Here is a 14,070-nt window from a genome sequence, read left to right as displayed (position 1 = left end):
GTCATGTTCGAGTAAAAATTAGCTGTGTGCATTCACCCCTTGTCACACCCCCTAGCGGTGGCTTGCAGGGTACATAAATAAAAAAATAAATAAAAATAAAAAATACCAAATTTGGAGCGTCAGTCCAGAGACGTTGCGAAGCTTCAATATTTACAATAGTAATAAACCTGAAGGTTGGTTTGATAGGTGGCGGTAGAGCTCCCCTAGTATTAAGCCCAACGGCTTGTGAAATATACGTAGCAGGGTAAGCAGGGCTTGGGGGGGAGGGGGGGGGCAGTTCCTTTCCCCGTGCTGCCTAGCATTTCCCATGAAGATCTGGTGGCTGAATAATAATCACATAGCTTGCATGCAGCTGAGGGCGTTCGGGAGACTCATCCGGATTCGAACTCGGGCCCTTCGGATAGTGCCCTTTGGATAGCCCCTCGGGCCCAGTGCTCTACCAACTGGACTACCAAATTCCCATGCTCCAATGTAATGATGCACAATTTTTAAATGGTACTTATCATTGAATTGTACTAAGAACTGAATAAGGCACATGCTTTAAGTTTGCATTACACTGGTGAACTTTGAGAAAACAAGTGATCAATGAGTGACAAAAATATCATACAGAATATGAATACAAAGCATTACAAACAGGGCACTCATGAAAGATGATCATCCATTTGTTTTCTCTGTAGTAATGTCTGTAGATTTATATTTATATTCCTGGTTTACAACTGAGGTACTATGACTTGTGAGCTTCTTGTAAGAATTACAGTTTTTCTAGGTGAGAGTTGACCTAACACCAAACCAACAATAAGCTTTCGGGGGTGTGATCACAAATCCAAGGTATGGGTGTGGGTTTCTTTCCACCTACCATGATTTGGTTTCCCACAAAGTACTAGGACTTCAAATTGCAACACTTGAATTTTGTATGATGTTGTTCAAAGGTATCACCTGAGGTTTGAACCCAGTGCCCTGAGGGCAGTGACCAAATGCTCTACCAACTTGAATGCTACAACTCTTTGTGGAAGTATAATTAAATATAGGTGAAAAACATTGTAGATTGAGCATCTAAATGACATAGGAGAAGAAATAGGAAGCCTAAGATGCACATAGAAGTTGGAGGACAGGTATGAAAGGAAAAACAGTTCACTTATCATGAGGTGTTTTCAAAGGAGGGCAAAGTAGTTAGGAAATTTACAGAAGAATTGTGTTAGGTAATGGAATGTAGTTTTGTGCAGTTTGGAAACTTGGCCATTAAGTCAGGAATATAAACATAGATTGGAAGCTTTTGAGATATGGAAGTGGAGAAGAATGGGGATAAGATGGATGCAAAAGAAAACAAATAAAGTTCTAGGCATGATTGGAGAAGTTAGAACATTGTAGGGAAAAATTGAAAAAGAACAAGTGAATGCAGGTGGTACTGAGAGGCAGTGGGATACTGAAGATGGTAATAGAGTGGAGAATGTTGGGAAATCAAGGTACAGGGTGGGAAAGAATATTGGACATTTTGGTTGGAAGTAAGTGAGGTAATTAGCATGGAGAGCTGTGTAGTTAGTTATTGTAGTATGCAGTTTGGGATTAAAAGGATAGTTTACCATGTCAGTCAGGGATCAGGAGTGCTGCATAGTGGAGTGAATGGGTTAATCAGAAACCTACCTTAAATTGGCGGGCTATTGCCAAATAAAAGAATTCTAAATGAGGCTTGGCACATAAGTAAACTTCACAGTTTGGTTACTGAACTTTCAGAGTTCTTCTTCACTGTGGCACTAATAAATCACCAGTCACGAAATCTTTTAGGTTTCTGTCTCTAAAATGTAAGTGTGAATTTTGGTGGACCCTGAAATAGCTTTAATGACTGCAGCACTTTCCAAGACTATTTTTCTCAAAATGGAGTTGCAAAACCATGAATATAGTAGTTTATCAAGTATGGTAAAGTCATTTTCTATTGGAAACAAGTAAATTAGGAACATGGTCAATAAAATCTTCATAGGTTTGGTCTACCATGAAGATTGTTGGAGTGTTCTTTTTGGAATTTCACTAAAGTTTCTCGTAGAACTAGTCATTACTTTTTTGATGGTAGTGGGAATCCAAAATGGTCATATATAACGAATACTAAAAGTATTGACTCACAAAATATCCCTGGATAGTTTGCATGGCTTGGCTTTCTATTGAAAATTTAAAATATACCCTGGAAAGATAATAGCTTCCTGGAAAAGTTATTTCTTTTAATGCCTTTGTTGTACCCGTGAATGTTTGGGCTTGAAAAGTCTGAATTGGCATGAAATATCCGTTATTTGCAAAAAGAACGACCATAAGAAAGAATCTTTACAATAGAATATATGAAATTTTATTTTTTAATATCAACAATGTAAACAGTTGTATGAACATCATCACCCAACCATCCGTCATCATGATTAATTACATCTAGAACCCCAACTTTTGTTTTCACAAAGGCGAATCTCATCCTACCCTCCCCTCTGATGTAGGACTGTGTCACGGAGATGATGCACATCATATACTGCCTCGACAGCATTATGAGTCCCTTCCCATAATTGTCTTTAAGGTGCTTTTTTCACTTATGGTTCTAAAGCCAGATCAAGTTCCCTTCCTGAATCACTCTTTCCTAGCTCGTAGCAAGTCTAATTAATATCCCTTGGAATGTTATTTCTTCTACCCGACTAAAATGAGGGCCTTTGGCATCGGATCTCCCATGTCTTTCATGTGATAAGTGACTATACCCTAGGTCTTCTCTTATTGTCTCTAGTGGCTTTCTGGTGATAAACACTCTGTCCAGTTGTTTTCTGAAGACCCATTTACTCCATCAATTAAAATGGCAATAGGCAATACAGTAGTTTAGTCTTAATGAAATTAAGAATACAAAGTAACTTTCCACTGTTCTTTATTAGCGTACAACCGGTTTCAACGCTCAAGCGTCATCATCAGGTAAGTACCTGATGATGACGCTTGAGCGTTGAAACCGGTTGTACGCTAATAAAGAACAGTGGAAAGTTACTTTGTATTCTTAATTTCATTAACATGAATTTCCACAAGGTTGAGCCAGAAACAATTGAATAGTTTAGTCTTGTTGAACCCACCACATAATGCTATTATTGGAATTATATTGAGTCAGAAATCTTACCCTAATTGGGATGTGGCTCAAGCATTACTCCAAACCTAGGTAAGGATGTTGATGAAAGCCTTTTAAAGATTTGTATCTTCCGTGATCATAATTGAATAAGCCTCATGACATGTCCAGATGTGGCCCGCTAATAGGGACTTGACTAGACACATGCAACTGGAATCTGTATGCTCTCATTTTTTCCCAGAAACATCCTTGATGCTTCAACTATTCATTCATAAGATTTTCAAAGTGTTTATTTCATTTCACTGTATGTATTCCAAAACACCCTGAAAAGAGTTGTCCATCTAGGTAAATACACTTTTTCTTTTTTTAGAAGTAGATCCTGCTTATAAATTAATTACATTTTTTTAAAGATGACCCCTAATATGTGTCAGTTGACCTCAAAATGTTTGCCACTCAGTCATGGCTTAGGGTGCTGGTCGGGGATTGCTTTGCATCTTATTATTTATAAGGTACTCTGTATCACAGGCCTGTGGTGTAGTACTGGTGCCTTGCTAGGTATTATTTGCCATTGTAGTAATATATTACTTCTATGTTAATTGATTTTGTTCTAAATTGATTGATTAAAGAGTGTTATTTTCAATAATTTGCATAAACAGTACCCTTAACATCATCTCACAGGAATGAAATCGGCAGCTAGCCCAAGTATACAGATATATAGGCATTTCCTCTTCACAGCCTGTGAATAATAATATGTGAAGCAATTCTCTCCGTATGGAAATAATTACTGTCAACAATTTTTTTGTGCTTAGCAAAGCTAATGGGTCTGCCATTTTCCTCTTGGGTGTATTGGCAATCAAGGTGTAATGCCTATCAATTGTGATTCCTAACGCTGAAGGCAATAGTATTTTATGGTGTAATTTTTTCCAAGCTATTTCTCTTCATTGGAAAAAATGTATGCACTCATTCAAAGAAAAAATCATATCATCATGCTATGAGTTATCATATTAGTCTCAAGAGGTGTAAGAACAAGTAGCTATCATTTCACTTTTTAAAATCCAGCTTGCAATACTTTGTAAAAATAAAGGAGTCATTTGAGAGAAATTTATTTTTCCAACAGTAAAGAAAAATTGTAAGAGGGAGTTACATCCCCATAAACCTTTTTTAGATCCCACATAACGGAAATTCTGCCACCCAGCACATTGCTTTATGAGGTTTTGACAGTAGCATTTCTTATTTTGTAGGAAAGAACTTTATTTTAGATGAAGAATATTCAAGAGCCCAGGAGAATGCTCTTCTTGAGAAAATGGAGAAAACATGTGAGAAGTTTTTGGATGCAGGTGTGAGGGTTTTTGCTTGTCAGAAGGTTATTCACCCTCATGTGAAGTGCTTCTTGCAAAGAAGGGAAGCCCTTGCACTGGAACGAATGGGAAAAGAACTTGCAGGTGAGTTTAGTCCTGTTCAATATCATAAATGCTTGCTATTATTAAGCATTAATTGAGGTATTATAATCCTAGTATAGTATCATCAAGAGCCTTGGGTCAAAATGAGTTACCAATTAAAATTTAAGGGAAAGTGTTATCTTTGTAGGTAAACATACCCATTGATGAAGGAAACAACAGTGAATTAGAATTCATAGTCATTATTGATTCTTATATTTGTATATAACATTACAAGTTAACATTCCCATGTAACTGTGGTAGCTAGCACCCTAGAGAAAGCCTGATTTTGCCAGCACTTGCCCAAGTATTCCCAGGAGACGCTCTCAAAGTACAAGTAACGAAAGAATTATTAAAAGTATTCTAGATTGTCAAATAAGCACATGAACTATGAAGTGAATATGCAACATCCTCTCAAATTTTATTTTATTGCATGATACATACCCCAGGTGAGAAGGTTGTCTCAAGTCCCTTTATAGAGCTTGCTGGGTGCTTCAATTGCTATTGTAACCATTTCTAGAGATTAAAGCCTGATCTGTCATGGTATTCTTGTGTCTGCAGCTGGTCTCTTAATTCTGTAACCATTGAGGGGGAGAGAGGAGATAATTAGTGGGCTGGAACTTTTTGAAAACTCATGGATCTTTTCTTCTCGCAATAATTTCTAGGTTCCAGAAAATTTCACCTTTTCATCCAGGAAATTAGATTCTCTTAAAGAGAGTACAAATATTCTATCTTTCAAATCACAGGCTGTCTGTTGGCGCTAAGGAATCTTTGCATCTAATGTCCTACATTCCTTACATGGATAATTAGTTAACTTATAATAAAACCAGAAGTACAGTAATCAACCCTAAGGTCAGTTTGGTTGGTAATGGTAGAGTTCACTCAGTACTAAGCCCTATACGGCATATGAAATTCACACAGTAGAGTTGGGGGGGCAGTTCCTTTCTCTGTACCGGTTATGGTTTCCCGGGAAGATCTGGTTCCCGAAAAATATCACAGCTGGGGTTGCCTAGAGAGGCTTCCTGGGAATCGAACCGGAACCATCCAGTCAATTTAGTATTCCTAAATTGATGAGCAGATTTAGTTGATTCGTAGACATTCTGATTTATTTCATAGCAAATCATATTAAATTCTTAAACCATGGCAAAAATGTTAGCTTCTATTTACATTTCTTTCTTTCATTATTCTTTTCACTGTTCTGGGATCATGCAGTCTCTCCCATGTTTAACTTAATGTATAACAAAAATGATTGAGCTTTTTTATGGAGCACCATTGGGAGATACTATTTTTTTCTTCTTTTTCTCATGACAAAATTAGTCACCGTACCCTACCTCTCTCACATCCACTGCAAAATAATGCAGGTGAATACAGTGTAGAACAGTGCCTTGGATGGTTCGGTTGAGAGGGAAGAATTTGGGGAGGGAGAAGGGCAAATGATGTTATACAACCCATGAAACACAGAGATACTGCAAATTTACACTGATGGAACAAAACAATTAAAACCTTTTGATTTTTTCAAGTTTTTGATTAATATTCCCATTCTATAATATAAATTTAGGTGCAGATTCAGGATATAGATTTTGTACACCCAAAAATATGTTAAAGATCCATTAGTTATTGTAGGGCATTAAAAATTTCTGAGGGTAAGTAAATAATTCATACATGATTGAATGTGTGTGTGCATCATATATAAATAAATATATATATATATATATATATATATATATATATATATATATATATATATATATATATATGATATTAGATAGTATTTTTTGTAGTTAATGCATTAGTTGCTCACCAAAGCACGTAGTGAAAGTAGTAATACTTTGGCATTTAATAAAATGGTCAGCTTACAACCCACAGTGGTAATAATGATAATATATTTATTTCACCATTGGCAAACCACATACATTTGCATGGCCATGTTAAGTGATAGTGCAAAATTAGAAAAAAAATATTAAGAAAAGGATTGCATTCCATATTTGACTACGTCTTCCATAAAATTACACTCTGTGGTGACAGTTTTTCCAAGAAATAATTTGACCCTCAGTTTAAATACTGCAAGAGAGGTGATACCTTTGATTTCATTGGGAATTCTATTGAAAAATGCAGAGGCAGAATGATACAGACTTCTTGGACAAAGAAAGATGGGGTATTGATTATAATTATCATGTGTTAGTATGCATTTGGAGAGTGATGAGATTTTCATGGGAGGTCTGTATTATGTGATACTTAAGAGAGGAAAGAGCAGTGGAGGAGGGTGGGATAAAATGGCTAGACCTTGTGAGTCATGAAGAAAATTTCATCAAGTCAATTTCCAATGTCTAAATTGTCTCTCCTTAGGGCTTATTGCTCTCCTAAAAATGATGAGGCTGAAAGGACATCGTAGTCATCCATGACATGCCGAAGTCAAGGCATCCAACTTCTATCCCGAAATTCATGTTGTAAATCAGTAGTTCTCAATGACTAATGCAAGATCAGGTTTAGTTGTTAAGTAGAAAGGGTAATTACACCTTCTTGCAACCCATCGCCTATACTACTGGTGAATATGTATTGGGATATTTCACCCTGCTATAATATTTGCCAGTGGAGAATAAAATGGCTTTAAAAAGAATATCTTGAGACAAGTACTCATAAATCCCATTCCTCTTATGGATGGTGTAAGATTTAATTAATAATTTTGGAAGGGTTCAGATATTGGGAAATGTAAAAAAAATTGCATAGAAGTTGTAAGAAGTATTATGTTGTCATTTTCAGATTCGTTTGCAGTGTTGACTGGTGCAGTTCCATTGGGAAGCCCAACTTTTGATGAGGTGCCAGCTGGTTGCATTGGTGAATTGGAGTCGGTGAAGTTAGTTGAAAGGGGTGGAAGAAAATATATATTCCTTGGGCGGGATGATGACAAGAGTAGTGGTATTGCCACAATACTTGCAAATGCTGCTGGAGAACAACAGGCTGCTGAGCTAAAGGTTGGTTGTCTCTTCCTCCTCCATTCCCCTTGCCCGTAATTTGTATTTCTGGTAGGAGCTGAGGAATAACCTTTCCTAGCCTTTAAATGACATTTTATTTTTGATGGTATGACCCATTAAATTAATTATTTGATTTCTTTATAATCAGTTTTACTTTTGTAGTGTACATGAAGTTCATTGCTTAGTCCTGAGTAGGGCAGACTGGGAAAGTTTGTCAATTTTTTCAAGTGTTGATAATATTTGGTGCATGTAGAAATGCTTTGTTTTTCTTGATATTCATTAATTTAATTTGTCAACTTTGTCAACTTTTGTCAATAAAGCACTTGTTACAAAAAATGATGGTACAAAATGATAAATTTTAGAAGTACTCATTAAATAGACCTTGTGGCATCGGTTGAGAAATTTTACCCAATTGATATTACAAACAACTTATTGACATGTACAGATATCCACACAGCAATAATTAGCATTCTCAACTTCTTCAGTTATTTTAATAACATTTTTTTGAGGGATCCTGGTAAGATAGAATATAGGTCAATTTAATCACAAAAATGTGGGTCGCAGTAGTCCAGTGGGTACAGTGTTGGACTGCTGACCGGAGAGTTCCGGGTTCGATTCCCAGGCAAGGCACTCTGGGCACCTGCAGCTCCACCCAATTTAAGTGATTTTTCAGGTACCAGATCTTCCTGGGAAACCATAACTGGCCCAAGGAAAGGAGCTGGCCCCCCTACCCTGATGTGTGAATTTTCACACGCTGTATAGGGCTTAGTACTGGGTGATCTCTACCATCACCTACTAAACCGACCTTCGGGTTGATTACTGTGTTCATGGTTTTTTTTTATAATCACAAATGTTGGCATCTCTCATAATCTGGGCAATAGACAAGAAGTAAGTGTAATTTTGTGCATGATATCTAATTTAAAAGTGTGCATCATACCTGATATGTTATATGAAGGTACTATGAAAGATATTGCACATTGGAGTTCTAAGGATCTTATTATGCAGTCATTTATAAAGAAAAGTTATCTCATTAGCTTTTCTATGTTTATGCAAGGATGGAAAATTTAGTATAGGTAGCATTTCATGATAGCTATAAAGATCTTTGTAAAAAAATGAATTCAAATGTAATTTTGTGCACAAATTTTCTTTGAACATGTTCGATTGTATAAATTTGGAGTTTGCAATAAGGTGACCCAATAGTAGAGCAGTATTCGCAGAGTTAACTTACAAATGAGATGAACAGAACTTTCAATGTCTTTATATGATTTAAGTTTTTACAGTATCAGAAGATGAATCTAAGCGATTTGTATGCATTTGAGTGAACATAGGTAGAATGTTGATGGAATGTTAACTGCGAGTGAAATATCACTCCTAGGTCTTTTATATTTTTTAATAAGGCCATAGAATAATTGCATAGTCTATATGCATGGTGCCTTAGACTCCTTTTCTGGCTGAATGTTACAGAATAGCATTTTTTTAAATTGTAAGTTAGATAGTAATGCTCACCAGGTTATAAGCCTAAAAAGGCTTAAAACCAAACAATTAGTGAATTTTGATCTTCCTCTAGTGAAACCATGCTGTTCAGGGATGATGATACTGTTAAAGATAGGAGTTAGCTTATGCACATCTAATGATTCTAAAATTTTTGCTATTATTAAGTGCTTTTCAATCGGATGATAGTTATGTATGTTATTTCCGTTACCCTGCTTATGTATTGGAACTATATATGTTGATTTAAGTATGCTAGGAAAAATTCCAATAATAAGGGATTTATTAAACAGCATATAGAAAGGATAAAGTAATGGCTCAAAGAGTAGGGCTCTCAAGAAGTTGGGCACATACTCAGAAGTAGGGCTAGGATATCAGGACCACAACCCTTTTGGAGGTCAAGTTGGGATAGTATAGTTTTGGTATCTTCTACTGAGATGTTTAGCTTTAGTTTTGATGTCTTTTAGGTGGTCATCCATCAATCCCTGCAAACATTACGTCATTTGGTTTCGAAACCCTATGTACTGCCTGGTTCTGGGTGCCTGGAGACATGGCTGGCAGTACAACTCCAAAAAAAGGTTAGTATTAAAAAAAATTAATTATAAAAAAGTCTTTGAATAAAGTGAATATTCAGCATAAAATACCTGTATTCCACATCTACAGTTAACTATTTTTGGTATTTCATTCAAAATATGTTGATCCAACCTATTCATTAACAGTAGCATTCCAATCATGGTAATAATTTTTGGACATGATCTGAGGAATTCAAGTGATGAATAAATGTTCTCTCTAAATTTGATAAATCCATAACTCTAATAATTGAATTATTTGTGTTTATCTTTTAGATTCTATCTAATCTGGATGAACTGTGTAAGGAGCATAATTGTAGTTCAGTAGAGGTGCTAGCAGTTTTAAAGTGGTTCAGGAACACTTTCTTGGCTGTAAGTATCCACCATAGCATATTTTATTGTGTTCCAATCGCTTCTAAAATTTATTAAAGTGATCCACACTGATTTTTGTGTCTGATCACTGGACTGAAAAAGTGAAAATTTATTTGTTATAATTTGTAATTTTAAGTTTTTTGCCCCCCCCCCCCCCCTGTTAACTATGATGCGTTCCTTGATATTTTAGTTAGTTGAGTTGGCACAAATGGTCTTATTTACTTCTGCCACTAACATCTTGAAATGTACATGTACATATTTAATTGCTGAATGTATTCTTTGCATAATATTTCCTTTGTTGATTTGCTTTTTGATTAGGTCTACAATTTAATTCACCCAGTATTTCTTTCTGTAGCGTATAATTCCTGTTCCTTCCAGTTTTCTCTATGATTATATATCATGGTATGTACCCCACTCGTGACCTCTAACATGATGTAGTATTATTTAAGTTACCATTATGATAATTTGTTCTTAGCATGTGACTATTTTTCCATCTTCTGAAATAGTATATCTTATTTTTACAAAATAATTATTCTTTTTGTCCTTCAGAACTAGCTTCTGTCCCTTCTTTTGTAAACATTTGTAAAACTGTAGTTCATACTGACTTGCTTTTTTTATGAAAGAGTACTAATTTAGTTTTTAACTTTTCTTTCATTTCATTGCTTGTCATCTCAGTATTGGTTTTCGGATCCATGGTGATGATATATATGAATATAATAACTGTGCCTGATGAAGGAAAGTAGCCTGACAACAGGCATACATACATATGTACAATCCTTGCTTTTCTCTTGAAGGATAGGCAAAGGAAAATAAAGACTAATACTAGGGCATGCCAGAAAAGCTATTCCCTTTGATGAATTTCTTCCATATTGCTCTTAACTTACATTCTTCTTTCACCTCAGTTGCATGTGTGCAGTCTTCATACTCTTCAAGTTCCTGATATTTACTTGTTGTAGTGTTCCTTGTCTTGAGGGTCTCTTCACCACATGGAACATAGCTTTATCAGTCTATTCTTTCCTCTCAAACTATTCTCTCACATGCAGGTATGTTTGCGTTTGGTGATTCAACTCTCATACATTCTCCAAAAATGAACAAACTGGGATTGAAAACATCTATAATATTTAATATTCTACTTGTTCATCTAGCTTATGCTCTTAGATAATTCTCTTATTTATCACCCTATCTATCCTATTTTTATGACAGCCACTTCCCCGCATCCAATACCCACTACATTTAGTGCATACTTACATATACAATGCATACTTATCCTGGCATACCCAATTTTTTGTTCTGCACTATAGCATGAATAGGATTCAATTTTAATACATTGCCAGTTTTGCTTTACCAGATCAGTATTCAATGAAAGGCAACATAAATCATAAATTAATTTTATGTGTTTGGTGATAGGAAATAAATATTTTCCCTGAAAGTGATTTGTAAGCTTAGTCAAATGCAAATGTATGCTCAAATAAGTAAAATCAGACCAGGCAGACAGCCCTTTGAAAATTAAAGAGGAGTATCTCAAAGTTGTTAGGATACATTTTTCGCTCACATACATTTTTCGCTAACATCTGCACTTAATTTATAATTTCCACATTGGAAATATAACTCTTTATTTCTAATTTCCTCATAGGAAATTTGTATATGTGTGGTGTGTAATTTATTTTTAGAATTTATATTCAAATGTACTCATTAGGAAAATTGATGAAATATTAGAATTTTTGCTTCTTCAAGACTGAGGAAACTTCAAAACTTTTACCACCTATTGAAAAATACTTGGTGATTTGTATGTATAGTGTTATTGAATACATTTAGAACTTACTAAATGGTAAGCAGAGAGGAAAAGTTATGTTCATGGTTTACGAAGAATGGAAGATGCTAGGGTAAATTCTTAAATGGCAGAAAGAGTGGGCGAAGGAAATATTGAAAGAGAGTGGGATATTAAAGACAATGATTGAAAGACTAGGATTAGAATTTTCGCTAAACAGGGCGAAGAAAGGAAGAGAATGAGCTTCTTCGGCAGCATGAAGGAGGACAGAAGTTAACAAAGAAATGAAGGAGAATATCATGTAGGGTGAACATAAGGAAGTTTTTGAGATTGAGAAGGCAATAGTATTTATAGACTGCCCATAACCTGCCATTAAATAGGTGGAATACCTTGAATGAATAAAAGGGAGGCAGATAAAATTCTTCACCTTTTGTTTCGTAATTACTTAATCTAAGACAGTAATGCAGATGAAAGATGAAAGTTTTAATCAATGCAATTTCACTTCATTGTGTTGATTCTGTGAAAACCTGCTGCATCATAACTAAGGTGCAGATATTGATTTTATTTACTGTGTTGAGATTGAATGACATCATTATTAAAAGTATGCTAGTAGAATTTTAAAGAATGTTATAGAGCATAAAATAGATGCTAAAAGAAGTCACTTTAGATGAAATTTCTACTTATTTCATCAAAATGATTTTTATTAGAAATTAATAAAAAATCGAATGAGTTTGGGTATAAGTTTTAGTTAGAGGAAAGAGTGGTTAAAGGTCGTAACTGAAACTCATAGCAGAGGTTGTAGTTGTGGAGGTGAAGGAGTATATTCATTAGAACTGTTAACAAATGTTCAATCGGACAACTTTTAGATCTTGATGGTACCAGGCTGTTCACATGTCTGGAGATAATAAAGATGGTATTGTTTCCAGTTAAAGGATATATTTTTTTTAAACATATCACAGATAAGAATACATAATTGGAAAAAAATTGGTTTTCTCACTTCTGTGGGTTTTAAATTTTGTATAAAAAACTTAAAACTGAAAAGATGTTTACATAAAATCAAACATTTTAATGAGAACATATGCATTTTTCAATGTTTCTCCTTGAAATAATTTCGTTTTCAGGGAATAAAGGGAAGTAAAAAGTTAATTAAATTATTGTGAAGTAAAATCAATTAATGTCTCCCCATGAACTAGACTCTACCACAGCCTTGTTGATGTACTATAGCATTCCAAAGGGTTGCTTTCAACCTTTTAACTGTTACATATAAGTATAGGAATCGTGTTTTAAAACTTTATAATAAGTTATCTTATGTGTTGGTGATAAGATACAATTTGTGTGAACAGGTTAGCAAGAGAATTTCTGTGACGAGTGGGTCATGTTTCATTGTGGACTCACTTTATAATCATCGCTGGCAATCCCTGGACGCTGCAAATTGTGCCTGTGGACTGTTAACCAATGATATATGCGATGCTCATGGAGCAGAATTTGTTGACTTTGAGATTGAAGTTAATGAAGAAAAACTATTAAATGCATCATCTTCCAAGAATTTGGCATCCTTAAATGCCACTTGTATTGATGATGGCGGCATTTTGTTTCCCAAGATCAATTTTTCCAAAACTGCTAATATTGATGTATGTTCAAGTAAGATGAATGCAATATCCTTGGCTCTGGAAGTTTGTCAGAGTATTTTAAGTATAGGCGTGGTGGTCTATTAATTGTTTTACTGTAAAAATAAGCCATTATTTGCTACTGAATGTTTAAGATTTGTTTATTATGGAGAAGGATATTGCCCATCTGTGTAAGAATCCTTGCTATGAAAAAAATCCTTTACTCACTCCTGGAGGCATATGCAGTAAAACCTACAGTATTGGAATTTTGTTGAAGTGGTTTGGATCTTTGTAGAATGAGTTTAGATGGCTAAAAGGACTTGAACTTTCATTGTGCCTCAAAAACCAAAACATGATTGATACAAGCATGATGTGTTCAAATTACATGCAGTATTTATTTATTTATCTGGAATACACAGTATATCCCCCATGATGGTGAGGGGACATGCAAATCATCATCCATTGTCAAGTGTGAAGTAAGGGTAGGAGGCAACTTACTACCAACAGTCATTGTATTCCTCCCTTTTCCCACAACTCCTTCCTTTCAGGAAATAATACATGGAGAACCCTTGTAAAAAAAATCACTAACATGGTGACTGAATAAACTTGGAAGCATTTTGGTGGGTGGCTCAAGGGGAATTGATAAGATAGTGAGGCCTTGACATTGTCTATGGTTTTTGTTCTGTAATCCTATTCTGTGGGTGGTTGTAGCACCCAGCTTCTTCTGCCTTTACCTCAAGTGGCTACCAATTCTGCCTCCACTATTAGTCATCCTCCTGATAACTGGC

The 14,070-nt window shown here is 35.2% G+C and overlaps 1 protein-coding gene across 1 annotated transcript; it reads left to right on the top strand.

Moving 5' to 3' along the window:
• The first annotated feature begins 4,317 nt into the window (after nucleotides 1–4,317).
• On the top strand, nucleotides 4,318–14,070 carry LOC139698655 (molecular chaperone MKKS-like). Its single transcript, XM_071597513.1, has 5 exons — nucleotides 4,318–4,512; nucleotides 7,267–7,478; nucleotides 9,434–9,544; nucleotides 9,812–9,907; nucleotides 13,019–14,070. The coding sequence occupies exons 1-5, from the start codon at nucleotides 4,374–4,376 to the stop codon at nucleotides 13,388–13,390; spliced, it is 930 nt and encodes a 309-aa protein (XP_071453614.1). The 5' UTR covers nucleotides 4,318–4,373; the 3' UTR covers nucleotides 13,391–14,070.

Source organism: Hetaerina americana, unplaced genomic scaffold (assembly GCF_022747635.1).
Source record: "Hetaerina americana unplaced genomic scaffold, ioHetAmer1.1.p SCAF_9, whole genome shotgun sequence".
Taxonomy (NCBI): domain Eukaryota; kingdom Metazoa; phylum Arthropoda; class Insecta; order Odonata; family Calopterygidae; genus Hetaerina; species Hetaerina americana.
The sequence above is the reverse complement of the archived record's forward strand: the minus strand, read 5'-3'. Positions and strand labels throughout refer to the sequence as shown.

Bases quoted from the DNA above. Each gene is read 5' to 3' on its own strand.
- LOC139698655 (XM_071597513.1), top strand. From the start codon at position 4,374: ATGGAGAAAACATGTGAGAAGTTTTTGGATGCAGGTGTGAGGGTTTTT. The intron at 4,513-7,266 runs GTGAGTTTAGTC...TGTCATTTTCAG, and splicing joins AATGGGAAAAGAACTTGCAG to ATTCGTTTGCAGTGTTGACT. The intron at 9,545-9,811 runs GTTAGTATTAAA...TTTATCTTTTAG, and splicing joins CAGTACAACTCCAAAAAAAG to ATTCTATCTAATCTGGATGA.